The sequence below is a fragment of the Aplidium turbinatum genome, chromosome 7 (assembly GCF_918807975.1).
Source record: "Aplidium turbinatum chromosome 7, kaAplTurb1.1, whole genome shotgun sequence".
NCBI lineage: Eukaryota > Metazoa > Chordata > Ascidiacea > Aplousobranchia > Polyclinidae > Aplidium > Aplidium turbinatum.
Window position 1 is genome coordinate 7,079,969 of NC_137478.1, and position 19,315 is coordinate 7,099,283.

The 19,315-nt window shown below is 37.5% G+C and overlaps 1 protein-coding gene across 1 annotated transcript; it reads left to right on the top strand.

The window, feature by feature from the left end:
* The first annotated feature begins 1,769 nt into the window (after positions 1–1,769).
* On the top strand, positions 1,770–18,444 carry LOC145774737 (uncharacterized). Its single transcript, XM_082586035.1, has 6 exons — positions 1,770–2,030; positions 3,368–3,620; positions 12,227–12,375; positions 13,578–13,694; positions 15,656–15,943; positions 17,368–18,444. The coding sequence occupies exons 1-6, from the start codon at positions 1,924–1,926 to the stop codon at positions 17,768–17,770; spliced, it is 1,317 nt and encodes a 438-aa protein (XP_082442161.1). The 5' UTR covers positions 1,770–1,923; the 3' UTR covers positions 17,771–18,444.
* The last annotated feature ends 871 nt before the right edge of the window (positions 18,445–19,315 follow it).

The following is a 19,315-nucleotide window of genomic DNA, read 5'->3' on the forward strand; positions in this document are numbered from 1 at the left end:
CACATTGAAAATGCAATTGAGCTTTTTCCACTAGATCTGATCTTGGTGGTGGGATGTTTGTGGGACTGCCACTTGCTCTGCTCATGCAGTCTCGTTCTATTTCAGACTCTTTGGAGGTTAAAATTGGAGTCGTTGAGGTGTGAAGTCGTGTGAGAAAAAGATTGGAGAGATTATAGGCGTTGAATTGTACATGAAGAAACAACTTTCGCCCGTTATCTCAGTGGGCGTCTTACTCATGGTCAGGCGGAGCTGGTTCGGCTCTCGAGGTGTGTGCTTGAGCTACGCATTTCAGGACTGTTTTCCATTCAGCTTCATCTAGTGTCTGGAATAATTCTTTGGCAACAACATTTCAACAAAAAGAGGAAATTTCACTCTGTCAAGCTCGGTAACTGGCCCTTTGTCGGTAGCTGTTGTAACATTTTAATAAATTAAAGGATAACTTATGAATCAGTGAAGTGATAGGCGACCAACTGTCATGGAAATGCTGTAAAGCTGATCTTGATCGTTCAGGTATCAGGTACCATGAAAGGTATCACTGGTATTGAACACTTTAGCTTACGAGGCACAGGCAGTTATGGTCACCAGTTATACTAGCCGTTTATTACCAGATTTGTAAAGGATAAACTTGAAGTGTAAAACACATTAATTGGTCAGCATTTGGATATCCAGTGATTTGAAAGTTGTGATGCTGCTTTTGAAGAACAATTACTTGCAACTTGCAGACAACACTTGGGGAAATAGTTGAAAGCTTTCATGCGTACTTTGAAACAACTGAACAGTGACTAAAATTTTTCAACCGTTACGGCAGTTCAGTGCAGGCAAGCAGCTGTATGTGATCGGCTCAGTGCGCTGTGTTTTATCTGCAACCATCACATAGAAAACACTAGGCTACATGCTAACAAAGCAGAAGTCTAGAAAGGGGTAAAAGGACAAAACGTTAAAGTTAAGACGTGTACAAATGTACAATAGTCAATTTTTAGTATAGTTTTTGATAGATAGATAGATAGATTGAATCTTTATCTTCGGACTGGGGAAGCTTCTTGCAGAGCTTAATCCTGGCAGTTTCGCATATTTGTAGAGGCTTTGAACCCTTGACGCAGGCCCGGTCACCTAGATTGACAGAGTGAAGTTTCCGATTGTTGAAGTCTTGTTGCTGAGGAATTATTCCATCCATTAGATGCCGCTGAATGGAGAGCAGTCCTTAGAATGCGTTGCTCAAGCGCACACCCCGAGAGTCGAACCAGCACGGCGCTTGATCTTGAAGCTTCTTCGTTCCAGAAGTCACGCGCTAACCAGCTGAGCTATCGGGGCGGAAAGCGTCGTGCTGTGGATTATTATTAACTATAAATTTAGCAATTTCACAGTTATATAAATTTTTTGATTTTGGAATGACCAGGTGGTTATAAAAGAGGTGCACACGTCTTTTGCAAGTCGCTCAGTCATGACGGCCACGTATGCGTTTGTTTTGCAAAAACAGTTCTGTCAAGGTTTGTTTTCAAACGTAGCCTACAACTACACTACACTTTCCAATTAGTTATTAGGCACAAGCACAACAACTAGGCTAAGGGTGCACAAACACTTCCTAGGAGGTAATGGATGTTTTAACATGAAAATAATCTCAACCGATTTGAAGAGCCCTAAAGTTGCAATGTTTAGATATAGCCTAACAAAAATGAAAAAATGTATCATCATATTTATCGGATTGTGCCTGATAAGTTTGTTAAGCCAAGTAGCCTGGCCTAGCCTATACAGTTTTAGATGAAATGTAACTTTTAGCTTAAGTGGTTGTAAAGTAACTCATTTTTTTCCAGCAATAACAGTAGAAGTCGTAGCTGTTTTTCTGAGCAGTCAAATTGACGATCAAAAACACGTCAAGAATCAATTGGTCTTCATCAATTTGTGGATATACGTCCTTTCAAAATCATGAAGCTAGGAAAAACAACGATAAAGTTCAAAACAATTCGTGTAATTCTATTTTTCATGCTTATTGCCATCGGTTTTATTCAAGTGCTTTCCCAAATGCTTTTCGTGTAAGTAGAAGTTGTTATCAATTAACAAACCCTGCCTAGGCTACATACTGTATAATGTTCTTGCTTTAAGAGTATTTTATCAGCCATTGCTGACTAGAGACACGGCATTGACGATTGCATTTTACAAACTATTCTGGGTTTTGCCGATTTTTGATCACAGTTTGACCAACTGTCATGGAATTAAAGATGACTTTATTGCTAAAGTTTTAGCTAACTTAAAATGCGGTCGCCCCTGCTCAAACCATGCTACAAAATGAAGGCAGGTCGCTCACAGGAACAAGCAACACAAAACAAAAAATAACCAGAGGATAAAACACCCCAACGATCAATGAAACAAGTGCAGTTAGCAAGAGAGTTCAATCACAACTCTTTATTCAGTGGCGCTCAGTGAATAAACTAATTTATTAACAGCAACAATCAAAAGCGTCAAAATATATCTATCAATCTTCGTATTGGGGCCTGTGTCTGTGGTTCAATTCCTCTATAAGCATGCAAAACGGCCACGATTAAGGTTCAAGAGAGGCTATCTTAGTTCAAAAACAAAGAGGTCCACAATAAATCCAACATGTCCAAAACTGTTCAATTACTGAAGAATTTATTCTGTCTCTGCAGTGGCAATCACCATATAAAGGACACATTTGCTCCTACCAGTCCTCCAGACTCAAAAAGGACAAAATTAGTGAAAAAATTGCATTCTGTTTGTAATGTTGCTGTTACTCGAGCAAAGGACTAGGCTTACAGTAGCCAATAAGGAGTGTGTGCAATTGTTGTAAAATTATTTTTGAATGCTTTCAGATTAAAAGTATTATGAAATTAATCTACACATTATTATAACATCAAATGTATTTCATTTGTGGGTTTGAACCTTTACTCACCACGCTGGTTCAGTGCGAGTTGGTGGTTGGTGAGAATGGTGTGGAAACATGTGTGGAGGCCACCTGCCAGCATTGGCATGATTAATTGATGATGATAATATCAAATTCAGATGCTGCTCTCCAAAAATCTCTACAGCCTGTTTCACCTTTACTTGGGATCATCATAATGTCCTTATTCAAATAGAACCATTTCGATTTTGAAGATTCTATTTGAATAAGGACCTTTCGATGATTCGAAGTAGTTAAGGATGAAAAGGCTTTAGAGCTTTTTGGAGAGTAGTAACTGAATTTGTTGTAGGGTACGTAATTTGCTCTGCTTGGGTTTTTTGTTTGGCATTGACCACTTTTTGTAGTAGTAGGCTAATGCCATTTACTGTCTATTCTATACTGTCTACATTTACAGTAGCCTATAGCTATGTATTCTCTTACTAACTGGAATAACAAAAATGTTTCGTTTGCCAGACTTTCAAAATTTCAAATGTCTTTGGTCAACGAAGATTCGGAAGAACCATTCCCATTTAAAGGAGAACAACAAGAAAAAGCTGTTTTACGTTTTGCACCTGAGATAAACGTTCCGAGCGCCACTATGCCATTGGTAACATTGCTGGGATTGCAGAGCTTGCCGGAAAACATTCTCGTAAGATCAAAAGAAAAGCGAAAAGAGTTTAAATATTCATTGGAGCCAGAGCGAATCATAGGCAAAGATGGACTTTTGGTAAGATCAAAAAACGCTGTTTTTCAGATTTTTTTAGCTGGTCTACGTTACAATTTTAAATTTCACATCATCAAACTTTCAAGGAGGTTTTGTCGTTAGGAATTTTTGTTACCTTCTAAACGTAGCCTATTGATGATGTCTGTAAAAAAAAAGTATAAATACTCGAAAAAATATCCGTTTTTCTTGAACCAGGTATTTGGACTTTTGCTCTAAGTTGTTTTTCTCTCTCACCCTGCTATTGCATTGCCCTTAGCTCACTGCTTGCAGTTTGAGCACTTTGGCAAGGTTGGCGACAGTACCAATTTTGGGGCCTCTATAAGGACCACGGCCTATAAGGACCACGGGCCTCTAAAATTGCCACGCGGGCTTTATAGCTCCTTGGTCATACCCTATGTATCCAAATTGCCGTATATAGGCTACTGTATAATAAGAAGATGAGAAGCGCTAATATGCACTATACATCAGTGGTGGGATCATCAGGATGTTTAAAGTACTCCAAGTACCACAGAATTAATAAATTCACATTCAGATTATAGCCGTTAAAGTGTTTCGCATTCTTGAAGAGCAAAGGACTCAAACTCAAATTGCTCTGAGAGCCAAATGAACACTTGTAACTTCACCCGAGGACCGCAATACACAATAAGAAGTCAACAAACAAAACAACACAATTAAAACGCAACAAAAAAGATAATAAGAACACACCAAGAACATTAGATCGCAAGAAAAAGTAATAAGCACAAAGAGAGTAATAAGCACAAAACACTGCACGAACGCAAAAAAAAAAACGAAAAACAAAAAAGAACGCAAGCAAAACGATGGACCTGGAGAGTAAAAATCTTTCAATCAACTTTCAAAAGCTTGAAAAGGTCAAACTCTAAACCCTTGAAAAACTGACTTCAGCAAATATCAAGGTTACCTTTGCGATTACGACACAAAAAGTGAATGGGCAATGTGATTGTGATGTAACAATAAGAGTTTCTCACATGCAATAAAATGGCGCGACATTAGTGTTAAAAAGTCGTGTGAAGTTTTTTTTTTGAAAAACCAGAAAAGCAGGCACCCACGCTAAATCAGTTGCAGCTTGTCAGCAATTATGCAGTGTTAACGTGCATTGCTCAAGCGCACACCCCGAGAGTCGAAATTGCACCGCGTGATCTTGAGCCGAGCGCGTAACCACTGAGCTAACGGGACGGTTCTTCTTTGTGTAAACCTTCTCAGACACTCCAGTGGTCGAGGGGTTCTGCCTTTAGCCACCCTTAGGCAGTGGCGGCGACGGTCTAGCTAGATGTTTGGGCAGGCATGGACGTTGACAGGATTTCTCGGGCCTTGTACCCATTTGTTTTCGGGCCCCCTTCATCGACAATGTTATGAATATAGTAATATCAGGTTGTGTAGAAACGTTTGTTGATGTGCTGTTAAAATGAGGATAACACTTGCCGTTCAAAGTAGAAAATTAAGAGGGATATCATTTATGTAGCCTATTCTCTAAGATTTGTTGTACCCACGAATTTCCCCAACTGTGCAATTACGCAATATTAGGGATTTCTCCAGAAACCGCAAAATCCTTGCTCTCAATTACGATCTTCGTCAGTATGTTTAAAATTGTTGGATTTTTCGGCTAAAATTAATTCTTTGTAAAGTAAAGTAGCCGTAGGAGAGTAAAACAATTGGGGGGGCGAACATAATTTGCCCAAATTTTGTCTTTGCGTATATATTTTCAAAAATACTAGATTACTCACAATCTCTGAGAGTCATCAACTTGGCTGTGTACGAAACACAAGCAAAAAAAATGTAGGCTATATACAACAGCAACACAAGGCTGAACTTACTTTAATCTACTTTCATAGACCTGTCTGTGTCCCATTTAAATAAATCATCAAATTAAAACATTCTTGTGTATCGTAAAAAAAATATTCAGTAGGCTATATTAAGCCTAACTGGATTCAAAAAAATTTGAACTGAGACTTCACCAATAACTGGATAACAATAATTGCTGAATATTCATGTCACCAGATTATATGAAAATCTCCAGCCCAACTTCAATAAAAGGCTTGACCAAAGTAGCTCAATCTTTTCAATTCAAAGATTCAATATTTGTACATTTGCATAGAAAAAAACTAAAATGACAATCCGTTCACTTATCAAACCAGTAACATTACTTAATCCATGCTGCTTCAAATCCTACAGCCTGAAAAAAATTGGACAGTTTACCATGCTATGTGCATCAAACTTCCACCTTTGAACAAAACTAATTTTGATACCAAAAATATTGATATCATATTACAATAAAATAGTCATAGTCAATAGTCAATGTTTTTCAGAAGATCATTACAAAGATAATCTTACTTCACAATGAAGCAGCTAGGCCTACTCAAATCAAAAGCACTGAAGAAAAATCACTCCCAGATAATAACTTTAAACTCAACCGTTGCCACAAAATACAGACCAAATTACCAAAACATGACACAAAAATAGCACTGTTTACATTGCCTGATATATTAACTGCATGAATTGGATGACAAAATAACATAACATGTGTCTTTATATTTGATTGTTGTTGCTCTAATACTGTGTCATAGGTAGTAAATAACTGAGCATATCAACCTTGGGACTGGCAAAGACAAACAGCAGTTTATACAAAAAAATTCAATGCTGAAAACAGTTAAACCATAGCTCACAAAAACATGAAATTAAATACAGGAACATTCACAAGTTGTTTTCATTTAATATACTTTTTCACTTTGTACATAACTATAGTTAGTGGCCGGGATCAATGCTCACAAAAGTGGTGTATATGTGGCCTCACATTGCTCACAACTATTGATTACTAAAGTTTGTAACAAATCCTTATTTTGTTTGACCATATCTAAAAATGATAAGCTATCTTTGTAGTATTTAGTCAAGTTTTGCGAGCATAGCATAACTCATGGTAAAATTGACTTATCCAATAATTGGAAATTTTTACCCAAATATTTTTACAAAGTTCAACTACATTACCGGTCATTCATTCATAGCTTGTCACGCCAGTGTCGAAGCCAGGTAAGAACATTGTTTGTAATGTTTTTGAGGTCGTTGTCATCACATGAAGGGCTAAGGGGGCAGTTGGTGAGGATGTGCTTCATCGTCTGATTGTCTAGGCCGCAATCACACGTTGGGTCAGGAGTCATCTTCCATCGAAAAAGATTGCTTTTATTTCTCCCAACTCCGCAGCGGGCTCTGTTTAGGCAGCACCACTCTCTTCTCTCAAGGGTGGGAGTTTGTTGTAGACTTTCGGAAGGACTTGGGATGGCAACATTATCGGTAGTGAGATATAAAGAAAAAACAAAAACTTTATAAGCTCACCAGAACCCAGCAAGGTTTCAAAATTCTACCAATGAAGAAATGTAGACTAGTGTGATGATATTCTAATGAACATCTGTAATAAGCTTATCTCAGCTTGTCGAAGCATTATTTTCTGCAAATACTGAATCGAAACTTAACATTCTGCCCAAATTTTAATACCAACTATAAAAGTTTTCAAAATTGTCGATACTCTGTTTTACATTCAAAGCAAAATGTTTTTTATACAAAATGCAACACTATAAAGTTAATAAATTGGTAGAATGTTGAAAACTTATGGTAAGAATTGATTTGTCCAAATAACTATACATTTTTGCCCAAATGATTATTTATAATCAACTACATTAGTAGGATATTGAGAAAAAACAAAAAATCGTATAAAGTTACCAGTGAGTTACCAGTAACCAGTAGGCTTTTAAATCTTACCCATGAAGAAATGCAGCCTACATGTTAGTGAATATCAGTAATAAGCTTACCTCTGTTTCCCAACTGTGCTTTTTTACAGTTCTATTTTGCAGTTGTCGAATCGAAACTTATCATTCTGCCCAGATTGCAGTACCACATGCAGCAGTTTTCAAAGTCGGTGATAATACATTTACATTCATTGGAAAATATAAATGCATCTCATAAATTACAACAATTATCATATGTAAAGTTTCTAAACAGGTGAGGCGTCGAAACATTGTGGTAAGATTGATTTGCCCAGACATTTTTGCAACATTTTTTTTCAGCGGGAGAGCGACTGCCTCCCCCCCCCATCTCCTACGGCTAAGAATTGTAGATGCAAGTAGCTAGAAGTGATTACCACCAAAAAATATATATACAGTATTCAGAATTAAAGAGTGGGTAAGAAAAATATTTCGTGTTTTTGAAAAAAAAATCGTGGTTAGGGAAATCACTAGGCTATACCTGGAAGGGGGCCCGGTACTTTACCATCTGACGGCTAAAGTAGCTGTTTTAACCTCTGGTCGCAATTCCTTTAGATCTGATTATAGTAAGATCTTGATAATGTTTGAAGTCGCGGGGAATCTTTTAAATCCGGGCCCCCTAAATATTCCGGGCCCGGGTCCAAAAGTACCACCTAGACCCCCCTGTCAACGCCCCTGTGGGCAGGTGTCGAGCAGCCACTGAATAGAATCGTCATCCAGTTCACGCGCACCATTTGACGCCATTTTTTGTTTAAAGTTTGGCTAAAGAATTATTTTGGATCTGGCAACTCTGTTGCTCAAGCGCACACCCCGAGAGTTGAACCAGTGCCGCTTGATCTCGAAGCTTCTTCTTTTACTTAGTCAGGCGATAACCAACTGAGCTATTGAGACAAACGTCATAGCGATCAGGGGCGCCGGAACGATTTTTGACTGGGGGGGCAAGACCACGAAAAAAGGGCACTTTTGTTTACTAAAAGGCCAATTTTTTTTCAAGTTTTAAGATAAGATATAGCGATAATGCTAATCTATCAGCTCACTATGTGTTGAGTAATGATAGCATACAAGTATCCGGTATGCAAAGAAGGGCATCATGCTATGTTATAATAGGCTTGCCATACGTCCCGGTTTAGCCGGTACAGTCCCGATTTTAAGACCTTGCCCGTTGTCTCGCCCGGTTAACCAATTTGTTCCGGAGTTTTCAATTTGAGATTTGCAAAAAAAAATTCTTGAGCTAGTCATCACAATTCTTTCTCAAGTAGGTCTGCAGAAAATATCAACAAAATGTTTCAGAAGCAAATGATCAACATCGACTTCTTTTTCGATGAGCACGTTTTGGTAAAGAAATAGATGTCTAAGAGTGAGAGTAAAGAATCATGGCAAAATGCAACGACATCTCTTGAACAAAAGTAAACTTTAACAAAAACATAACCATTCCAAACTTTCAAAACCTTGTCGAGTTTGCGTTTTGTTTGCCTGGGACATCAGCACCAGTTGAACAATTTTTTTCAATTATGAACAATATGTGGTCTGATGACAGAGGCCAAATGCTAGAACAGAATGTCAAAGCTCTCCTCACTTGCAAAATTAATGTTGATTTGACATGTAGTGAATTTTATGAAAAGATAAAATTTAACACTGTAGCTCAGTAGCGCACCCAGCATGGGGCTAAGGGGGCTCAAGCCCCCCCCAAACCCGCCACAAAAAATGAAGTTTTTGTATGTTCACCATTTAACCCTATCTGTAGTGACACCGGCTTTATGAGGACGCCCCACTCTAGTAGTAAAATATTTTACAGAAGGAAATGTGCTAGAAATGTGAAATTTCTTGACTTTTAGTTTTTGTTCTTTGCAAATTTTCTAAACATACACTGGTGATTTTTCTACATTCTTGCCCTTCACAATATAAGCATTTCGTCTCAGGTGGCTAGACATTTTCGTCCATGCTAGATATATATAATTTAATGTAAGGGCAATATAAATGTTAGTGCAATTACTTTGAAATGTAAAAACGCCAAAAAATGCCTTATAATTATGAGAAAAAGTAATTTTTTGTTTAGTTTAGCATTACTTTGTGTTATAATTCGAAAATTTCAATTTTGAAGCTATTTTTGGGAAAGTAGAATAAAAACCGACTTTCTGACGCCTTTTCATCTCAAACACTTTATTCCAATAAATTTGTTGGATAAAAATTTAATTTCTATATGCACAATACACATGGCTATTATTTTGTAAAGTATTTTGGCTCTGTGATTTTCATAGCTCCCGTTATTAACGATTAATTAGCACGGGGCTAAGATAGCCCGTGACGTGCTTTCCGCGTACGAAAACAGCTCGTATTCAGATAGGGTTAAGTGATACCTTTTGCTTACAGGTTAGATATAAATAAGACACAACAATACAACAGGGAAGAGAACTATAACAATATATTTTACATATTTACAAATAGTTTTAACAGTCGAACGATTTTGGCTAAACTTTAAGCCCTCATCAGGAATCTGAAAATAAGGTAATTAAAAAATGCGATAAAGTTCAACTTCTTGAAGGTAAATTTACATTAGGAAAAGGCAACTACATAACTACAAAAAAATTTGCACCACAGGGAACATGATACATCAAGTAAATGTTAAGGAGAATGGACGGGCCTCCAGCAAGTATATAACTGTTTGTTTGAATTTGGGTTGTAGCGTTAACAGTGCTTTTTGAATTTTGGTGTCAAATTGGGATTTGCCTTTGCGTAAAATTTTAAATGAGTCAGCAGAGAATTTTTGATCTGTGCAAAAAGAACACTCCATGGTAGGCCTATGGTCTTTGATGGCACCTTTATTTAACTCTCTAACGTTCAGATGCTCCCGTACTCTTGTGGTGTAAAACTATATACGACATTTGAGCAGAGAGACGAAGGCGTCTGGGACTTTAATTGAAAATACCAACTAATTTTAAATGTTTTGTAAGTAGGAAAAATGTCCACATCAAATTTATTGTTTACACAATTAGTGTTTTGTTTCAAACTGTTTTCGTGCTAGTTGTTGTTTTCGCACTTATTTGTGTTGGCAAACGGAAAGCTAATTCTATTTTGTCATACATGACAAAAAAGTCGAGATCTATAGAAGATTGCGAGAGTCGACGTAGGAATGAGAGTGTTGATGGTTCTAATAGCATGGGGTTCACTAGGCCAACTTCTAATCTGATTGAGAGAACGAATACTGATGTATCGGCAACCGGTAGGTAGTGGGCCGTGAGTGCCTTTGAATATTAATCAAAGGGATGGGCATTGGCCTACTGTCACTATTGTCGCAAATCACTCGGCCGAAATTTCTGAATTAGCCCCCCCCTAAATTTTTTTCTGGGTGCGCTACTGCTGTAGCTTACTTTCGAAAAAGGTACTTAGCACAGAAAAATATTATTAGGCCTGATTCATGTGCTCATAAATATTGTTAAGTTCCCTTGCTTTCGTTGGAGAAATAGGCTTAAATATATTGGTAATTTTCCCATATTAAATAATTATAGTTGCATTAAATTATTTTGTATTAGGCCTACATTAAGATTATTTGCAGTTTTATATGCGTCCCGGATTTGCATTTCTAAAAAACGACAAGCCTATGTTATAATGATGTAACCTACTGTCAAGCTTTAAAGCAGCCTGCGGCCATGGCCGCTAAGTAGTGCTTGAATGACCGCCGGTGCTACCTCCTCAATCGGCCAAGTTTGGCCGCCAGTCTCTTCTAGCCAATTATTTAATTTCGCAATAGAATGATCGTGGATTAACTGTCGAAAATATGTAGTGTCAAAGAGTGACGCAAAATTAGATCAGCGCGTCATAATCGCCACTGTTGCATTGTGCGGGAATATTTGTTATTGCTGGAATATATCCATCTGCAATCAGCCGATCAACAGCGCTGTAAGTCTTGTTTGTAATTCCCGATGTATATTTGAATAAAGTCTTAATCGAAAGTGCTAATTTACATCGGCTGGCAATATTGTCGTTTTTATGTCGAATCGATGTTGTCGGACATTGAATCGTTGTTAAAAAGGAAAACTAGGTTAGTTGACATCCGAGGGGAAAACATTTTATCATCCTATTTTGCAAAAATTCTGCTTCTTTTAGTAATGTCCTTCACATCATTGAAATACTTATTTTATTACTTTGCCGTCATCGTCAACACATGTCGAACGTTGCTTCTCGTTGCTAAAAAGAATTCTAGATGAGTGGCGAACTTCTTTAAAATCAGTCACATTGGAGACACTCGTGCGAGTGTCGTTAGATGGTCCCGCAGTACTGGATTACAATCCCGATGAAGCAGTTATTGCGTGGTGCAACGATTCTATTGTAGGACGTCGCCCAGGCCCAGACTTCAACAACGCTAAGTGATGATTTTAGCATTGTTGCAAGTTTATTTCTATTTACTTGTGCTATCGTTATTTTGTATTTTGGCCTCCAAGCACGCAGATTTGGCCGGCGAAAAGGAGCTCCCGGTAGGCCACGATGGCTGCCGAAAAAACAACGAATTTTAAGGCGAAAAGCAGAAATTGTTATATTGCAGAATGTGCAGTAGCTTACATGACTTTAAAACGGCACCATTGCCCCCCCCCCTGCCCCCCCATCTGCAGAAAAATTGAGGGCAGGGGGCATTCACCCCCCCTGCCCCCCCGCTTCCGGCGCCCCTGATAGCGATAAAGGGGGATTGTACTTTTTCCTGAAAATTTTTTTCATGCCAACAAAGAATATCTTACAAGTTACAACAAAAGTGAGATTATCTGTAAGCCCAGCCGAAGGTCCGAAGAAAGAACAACGAAATTACACTTTTTCCCAAATCGTAAATAGTCTAATCTTCCTTTTTAGGCAATTCGCGAATTTCAAGGAAACTCGTGGTCAGGGTTGCTAATGAAAGGGGCTTTGGTTTTCTTCGTCCAATCGAAAGCCAGTCATTATCGACGTAGAATGCTCTTAAGGAAGACCTGGGCTTCTATTAGAGATATCGAAGGTTTAAGGTAAGTGGCATTTGATTGTATTGGTAAAAAAACGTGACTGATTGAAGATAAGAGTAAGAAATAGTTAAGGCTAAAACTAGAGCCAATTCGAAAAAACAAGTGCATTTTCGGAATCAGGGGCCTCGAAATACCCTAAAATGACTCTCACATTCCGTGCCTTTTTAAAGAAAAATTTTGTTTACCTGTGTTATCTTTGATAGCTCAATGATGAAATTTAATTTTCCAACCTTTCTGTTGAGCCCACTATTGATGGGCAGCACGTGTGGGCGTGGTTGCGTGTGATTGGTGGAGTAATCTATAAATCAATTTAATTGCTCTCTAATGTTAAAACAATGATATCATTACATATTATGCAGTGCATGCACGATTGCATGTAGGCCTGCTGTATAATGCTGCAGATTATTTCTCTCAGGTTGGTATTATAACTGTGTGTGCACTTTTGCCTTTTTATTTGTGTGTAAATCGCCATATTTTGTACAGCGCTATAAAGCAATTTAACAATTTTGTAATTTGTTTGGCCACATCGGGTCCAAAAACGGAAATTTTTTGCTGGTTGGCACAAAAGGCAATCATGAAAATACAATGTATAAACGATTTGAAGTATTAGGTATGCAGCAATGTTATGGGGGGTCTGGGGGGCGAAGCCCCCCAGAAGTTTGATTAGCTTTGACTGCTACGCCTTTGGGCCCACCTACTTTTAAAATGGTTCCTCCATCCCTGTGCGTTGGCTAAAGAATGCTCTCATGCAAAAATGTATTTCGTTGATAAATTTATTTGTCACACTGAGCCGTAGTAGCCTACAACATCATCCGACATATAGCCTAACTTGTTTTTATAAATTTGCAAAACTTTAAACTCCTTTTTTCTGAACACTCTTTTTTGTGATTGAGGATAAGTAATTCTTTCATTCAACAGTTCATAATTATTGATCTATATAGCAAGAAAACTATTTCGAATTTACCTGTTGCTGCATGTTTCGCTATCTCTGCTGGCTAGAGTGCAAACCCTGTTGAAAAGTAATCGCAAAAGATTGGTATAAGAAATTCGCATTTTTATAAAACAAAAACTTGAAATTGTTGAAAATATTAAACCTACTTTACAGAAGCAGTCATAATGAGTCTGTCAAGATCTTTGCATATTTCATACGTTATTCGGTGGTTTGTCGATTACATCATGATCTATGCTGTAATATTTTGACGCAGATTTGAGACTGTATTTGTTTTGAGTACACCGACTACAGAAAAAATGAAAGCATTATTGTTGGAAGAAAGCAGAGAATATAAGGATATTTTGCAATATATCGGAGAGATGAAAACAAAGTGAGTTGGCCTAAGCATAGTTAATGTACATGAAGCTTTTCACCGTTAATTACCAAGCTATAAATTTTGTAACTTTTTAAGCGCTGTTCTTTGTTGATTAATCAAAGTAGGCTATGGTTATTGGTTATGGTAGCTTTAAGTTGCTTACGTTGATAATGCTCATCACAGTGGCTCTCATTAGAGAATTATTATTGAATGCTAAACCGACTGAAAACGTTGAGAAGAGCAATCTTCTGTGAGATATCTAATGTAAAGTATAGCCTAGCGGTAGGCCTACATAATTTTATGCCTTACCATTATAATACGGGAAACAAGAAACGTTAAATCGTATACATGGAGATTGATAGATATGACTTGCTGTTATTTTATAGCATACTGTAGGGGAAGGTCGGGTTAGTTAAGCCACTGGGTTAATTGATCCACCCCTTTTAATTCTTAAATGTGGTGAGGTAACCACATTTTATCATCACGTGATCTTAAAGTTTCTCATCGCGTGGTCTCCCTTCTGGTTTGAGTTGACGATTGATATTATATGTGGTGCTAAAGTTAAAAAGTTGTGTTTTGACCTAGAAAAGTAGATTTTGAAAATACAGATATATCCAATAATATTTTTTTATACTTGGTTACTGAGACAGTTTCATTTAATTTGTTTGGTAGCTTAACAAACAAGCTACGTTCTGAATAAAAAGCGGCATAGTGTGCCATGAAGTTTTGCTGTAGTTTTAACATTTTCATGGCGGTATAGTTAAGGTGTTAGTTGAGCCAGTGTAAAAAGGGCATTATATTGCTACTTACGATACCTCTACACACCTTGCATAGATTGTAGCCATTGGATAAGCCTGTTTACGGTCCAATAAATCTCTTTGAACTACTTAAAACTCAACAAAGGCACATAAACTTGGTCAAGCTTTAATGAAATGGTGCTATTTGAATGCCGTAGCAATGCCTTCATTATTTGATGCGTACATTGAGTTACGAGCGACTCTTGGAACAATTGTTAACCTGTTTTCATATATTGATATTATTACTTTAAATATAAACTAAGGCTTGGAAAAGAAACGTGGTTAAATTTGTGTTTTCAAAAATAATAAATGAGGCTCAACTAACCCTTACCGTGGTGTTAGTTGAGCCATTTGACTACTAATTTTAAACACCTGTGGACCCGGTTGTCGTCGTTCGATAAGGCTTGTAGCCTACTTCCTACAAATATTGTTTAATATACCCAGAAGGTAGAGCACTGTGAATGAAGAAATAAAAGCAACTCATATAAAAAAAAATTGCAAAAATGCAAAAAGTGGCTCAACTAACCCGACCTTCCCCTACAGTTGGGCTACCGCAGGGGTGGGCAACGTGAAGCCCTTTTCTATTTTTTGTGCGGCCCTTCATCTTCTTCCAGCTATTTTTCCCCAAATAAGGCTATTTTCATGTCGATTTACACAATTTCGAAGCTTAAAAAGTGATATGACCGTCTTTTTACTCCCCTGTAGCCAACCTGTGAAATAAGTTTTGCGCCTGTAGAAATCCAGCTTGAATTGAATTCACTGCAGAAGGATGACATTCTTGTACAAAATTTCAACAAGATAAACTCCATTGCTGAAAATATGACTTAATGTTTATTTGATGTGCGGTCCTCCTGTAAGCATTACATTTTCCTACTTGGCCCTTGTGTTAAAAAGGTTGCCCACCCCTAGGCTGCTGCATTTCGTCGCACAACAACGAATGGAAAGTTTTGTGATGTCTAAGAGCGCCAACTGTTGCAGCTATTGTATTGATTTTTGAGCTAGGGTTTTTCATATTTATGGATAAGGCCACGATCAAAACCCGAGCAAGACACAAAAATGTAAACAAAATCAAACAACAGGTGGTTTGCTTTTGCTTTCTGTAAATAAAAAAAAATTGTCAAAAAGATAATAGTAATTTCATTTTTGAAGTCTAAAAATCACTGTGCGTTTACATTGCAGCGTCAGCACAAGCAACAGTTTTGCTGGACTCCAATGGGCGGCCGCCATGTTGCCTGAAGATTTCTTCTATGCTTTTGTCGGGGACGACACTTTGGTTAATCTTGTGGCACTCCATGACGTCATATCCCAGCATGTTTATTTCAAACAGTTTATTGACAATGTCCATGTTATGATAGCAAATGATGGCAGCGCCCTTTTTTCTTCACAAAAGCAAATAGTACATTGTTTAGAAGATTTAAAATTAATGGAACCTGTGGAAAGGAATGCCAATTATAGTCAGCTTGAAAGGTGGGTTTTAAGTTTTTGTTTTGGTTGTCTGCTAGGCTACTCTCTAGGCTGGGTGTAATAGCCTAAGCTATAATCATAGATTTTTATGTTACCTGGAATACTAGGCTATGCAAATGCATTTCAAAAAATCTTGCTATAGTGATTTTACTTCCCTGGTTGGCTACCAGCTGGAAGAGCAAAGAAAAGTACCGAACAAGCAACTAAAAAGAAAAAGTGCACCCAGTAACTTTAACAGGGGTCCAGAGGTTGCTTTTAGACCCAGGTGATTTCAGAAGACCGCAAACTTTGCAGAGGCATGTAAAATTGAACAAAACACTATCCCTACTCTTTTACTGTGGAGCATTCCAGCGGCGGATCACGTAAAGCGAGCAAGAAATTTTATCAAAACTTAACAAAAATTAATTTTTTTCTCGGTTTTAGGAGGGAACGTGACCAAATGCTCCCCTAAACCCCTTGGATCCGCTACTAGTGCATTTGCATCTCATCTCTACTTTTACAGACAACTCTTGTTTTTGGGGAGAAGACCACCTCTTTCTTTCATAATTTTACCAGTATTTCCACTTCTCATTCAAGAAGCTTGTTTCAATAACTTGCAGACAATTAAATAATATGAGATGTTCTACTGGTGCAAATTAAGCTAAACTATCACATCTACAAGATGTATACAGTGACAATCTGTATAATTGCAGACAATTAATTAAAACATTGTTGCAAACATTTCTGTTTTGCCTCAACAGAAGTTTTTTCAAGCTAAAAACAACGCAGCCCAGCGGTAGGCTAAAAAGTTAAAACAACAAAGCATTAGATTGAAAAGTTCGGGTGTTCATCAGGACAATTATCGTTTCTAGCACTAGTGCTAGAAACCAAAGCATTAGATCAGGGGTCACCAAACTTTTTTCTCTGAGAGCCAGATTGCTCCGAGATCAACAGCTGCGGGCCGGATGCAAATTGCAAAAAGATATACAACTATTTAGAATCTTGATTGACTTGAATTGTCCAAATCCTTCTGCTTATGATGTCTAGTCTGGCTGGTATGATTTGCCTAAACAGAGATATCGCACTGATTAAACATTGGTGTTTTGAACAACAAAGTTTGTGATGTCATAAGAAGAAACATTATGAAAAAATCATTAGCAGGTTGCGTGTAGCTCAACAGCAACGTCAGTCCTTTACAAGTTTGGTAACTTTTTTCTATAACGGTTGTAGTGCAGCTGCTCTTGTTTTCGCAGAACGTGGCGGGCCGGATGAAATCAGTTCGCGGGCCGGTTCTGGCCCGCGGGCCGTAGTTTGGTGACCCCTGCATTAGATGATCTGTCACTTAATTCAAAGTCTTTAATAGACAATGACGCTATTCCAGTCTATATGGACTAGTTCACTATTCAAGAATATTAGAGTGTTTTATTATTATGCTATTTTTTTTTCAGATCTGTGAGCAACAAAACATACAGTGCTCAATATTGGCCGCCATATTGCACGGATGGGTTATACATTATTCCAGTCTCTTTTGCTAAAGAACTTTACGAAGAATCACGATGGACACTTTTTAACTTACCTGATGAACTACATGATGTTTTAATAACTGGGATATTGCGTCGAAAATTGAACAGAGGAGATTCTAACATAGCATCAGTGAGCGATTCGAGTACGGGAATCTTTATGATGATGAGATTTCCACTTTTATCAAGGTCAAGTCGCAGTGTTCCTCTTCATCACAAAGAAAACACTGAAGAACACTTTAAGTTGGCCTGGTCAGTGCTTTACAAGTTGCTTCTACCCAAATTTCATGTGTACACGCCATTTGATAACGAGGAAAAATTTCCCACCTAGTATGAAAAAATCATGGAGTTCTCCAATCTAGCATATTTTTTTTTAAATTGTCTACGAGTAAGACCATCCACAGTGCTCACCACTAGCTAGATAATATCTCCCCAGGTAAATCACTGTGATTTTAATGTATTTTCAACCCCTAGTTTGTACTTGAGAAATAAAAATTTGCTGTTTTTATACCTTATTTATTTTAATTGCAAATTGATGAAACATTGACAAGTGCAAATCTGCAGTAACTTGAAAACAGTTACGAAAGATCCTGAACTAAGTCTAAGGGTCGGTGATTTTCAGAAGCGAAGAGTTGTTTGAATCCGTTTTGCATTGAATTAAAAAGATAATTTAAAGTTACAAAACCTTTTCATAAAACACCAGTCTGCTACAATGGGAAATAGTGAGATATCAAAATACAGTCTGCATGGTTTTACTTTGCTTTAAAAGTAATTTTCAAAAGTTGGTTCGCAGTATAACTTAAGTCAGGAACGTAGCCACGGGGTTGAGGGAGCAATCCTTCCCCCAACATTTTATCTTGCTTCCCCAAAAAATAGGCTTTTAATACTAAGTTATTATAACGATTTAATGACATTGCATTACTTGTCGAATGACGTTTTATTACCGTTTGGCTGCATTCAGTAGTTTTACTTTCAAACAAACCTTTTATTTCAAATAATAAAATATTTTTCCGCAAGAGTTGCTTTTGACCTCCTAAAATTTTCTTTCTTCCCAGTCAGCAAAACTTGTCGTTTTTACATTGATTCAACGTTTGCAGACGTCGTTGTGGTAAGTTGCAAGACTTGAGGATGGCGATTCACGTCTGAGTAGGTTACTTTGGTCTGACTCTTCAAATAAGCTACGAGCAGTCACCGTCACAATAAAAATGCCTATGCCTAGGCTACGTATTAATAATACCTACACTCCAACAGTATTGCGTAATTCCAGAAAAAAGAAACCAACCAGAGTTAAATGTTGAATGATTTCAAAATATACAGATTGTGAAGAACTTTAAGTGCAAAGAGTTTTAGACCTGGTCGAAACGAAATGCTTAATGAGAATATCTTAGGGCATAAACCAGGCGTGAAAAACCGCTTTCATCTATGGGTCAAAAAGCGTACAGGGCACAGGCTACTTAACTGGATTAGACCGTGAGCCATACCTTTATCTAACTATAATTCGTATAACAGTGGGTGGCATAAAATTAATTTGACCTTACATTTTTTCTTAGCGTCCAAAGGTAATAGCCTATATGCTAAAAACAAAGCATTCGAAAAAAATTATAGATAACTCTCGTAACATATTAGAAAAACTTTTGTAATCGATTTACATAACATTGATGTAGGCCTAGCCTATCTGAAATATAATCTCTTTCCATATCTTGCTAATGTTAGCTTGGATGGACGAAATATTTTTTTCGCTAAGCATTGAATACGCATTTGTTAGCACTAGGAAATGTTCAAAGCCGATGTAGAAAAAATGATAAATCGCCCTTCTGAAAATTAAAAATAATTTTCCACGTGTAACTGGAAGATATAACGTCAAACACACTCTCAT

What these genes read in the sequence shown, in the direction of transcription:
- LOC145774737 (XM_082586035.1), top strand. Translation starts at nt 1,924, where the DNA reads ATGAAGCTAGGAAAAACAACGATAAAGTTCAAAACAATTCGTGTAATT. An exon ending in AGAGATATCGAAGGTTTAAG is followed by an intron (nt 12,376 to 13,577) that starts GTAAGTGGCATT and finishes ATTTTGACGCAG; the next exon opens with ATTTGAGACTGTATTTGTTT. An exon ending in ATCGGAGAGATGAAAACAAA is followed by an intron (nt 13,695 to 15,655) that starts GTGAGTTGGCCT and finishes TTTACATTGCAG; the next exon opens with CGTCAGCACAAGCAACAGTT.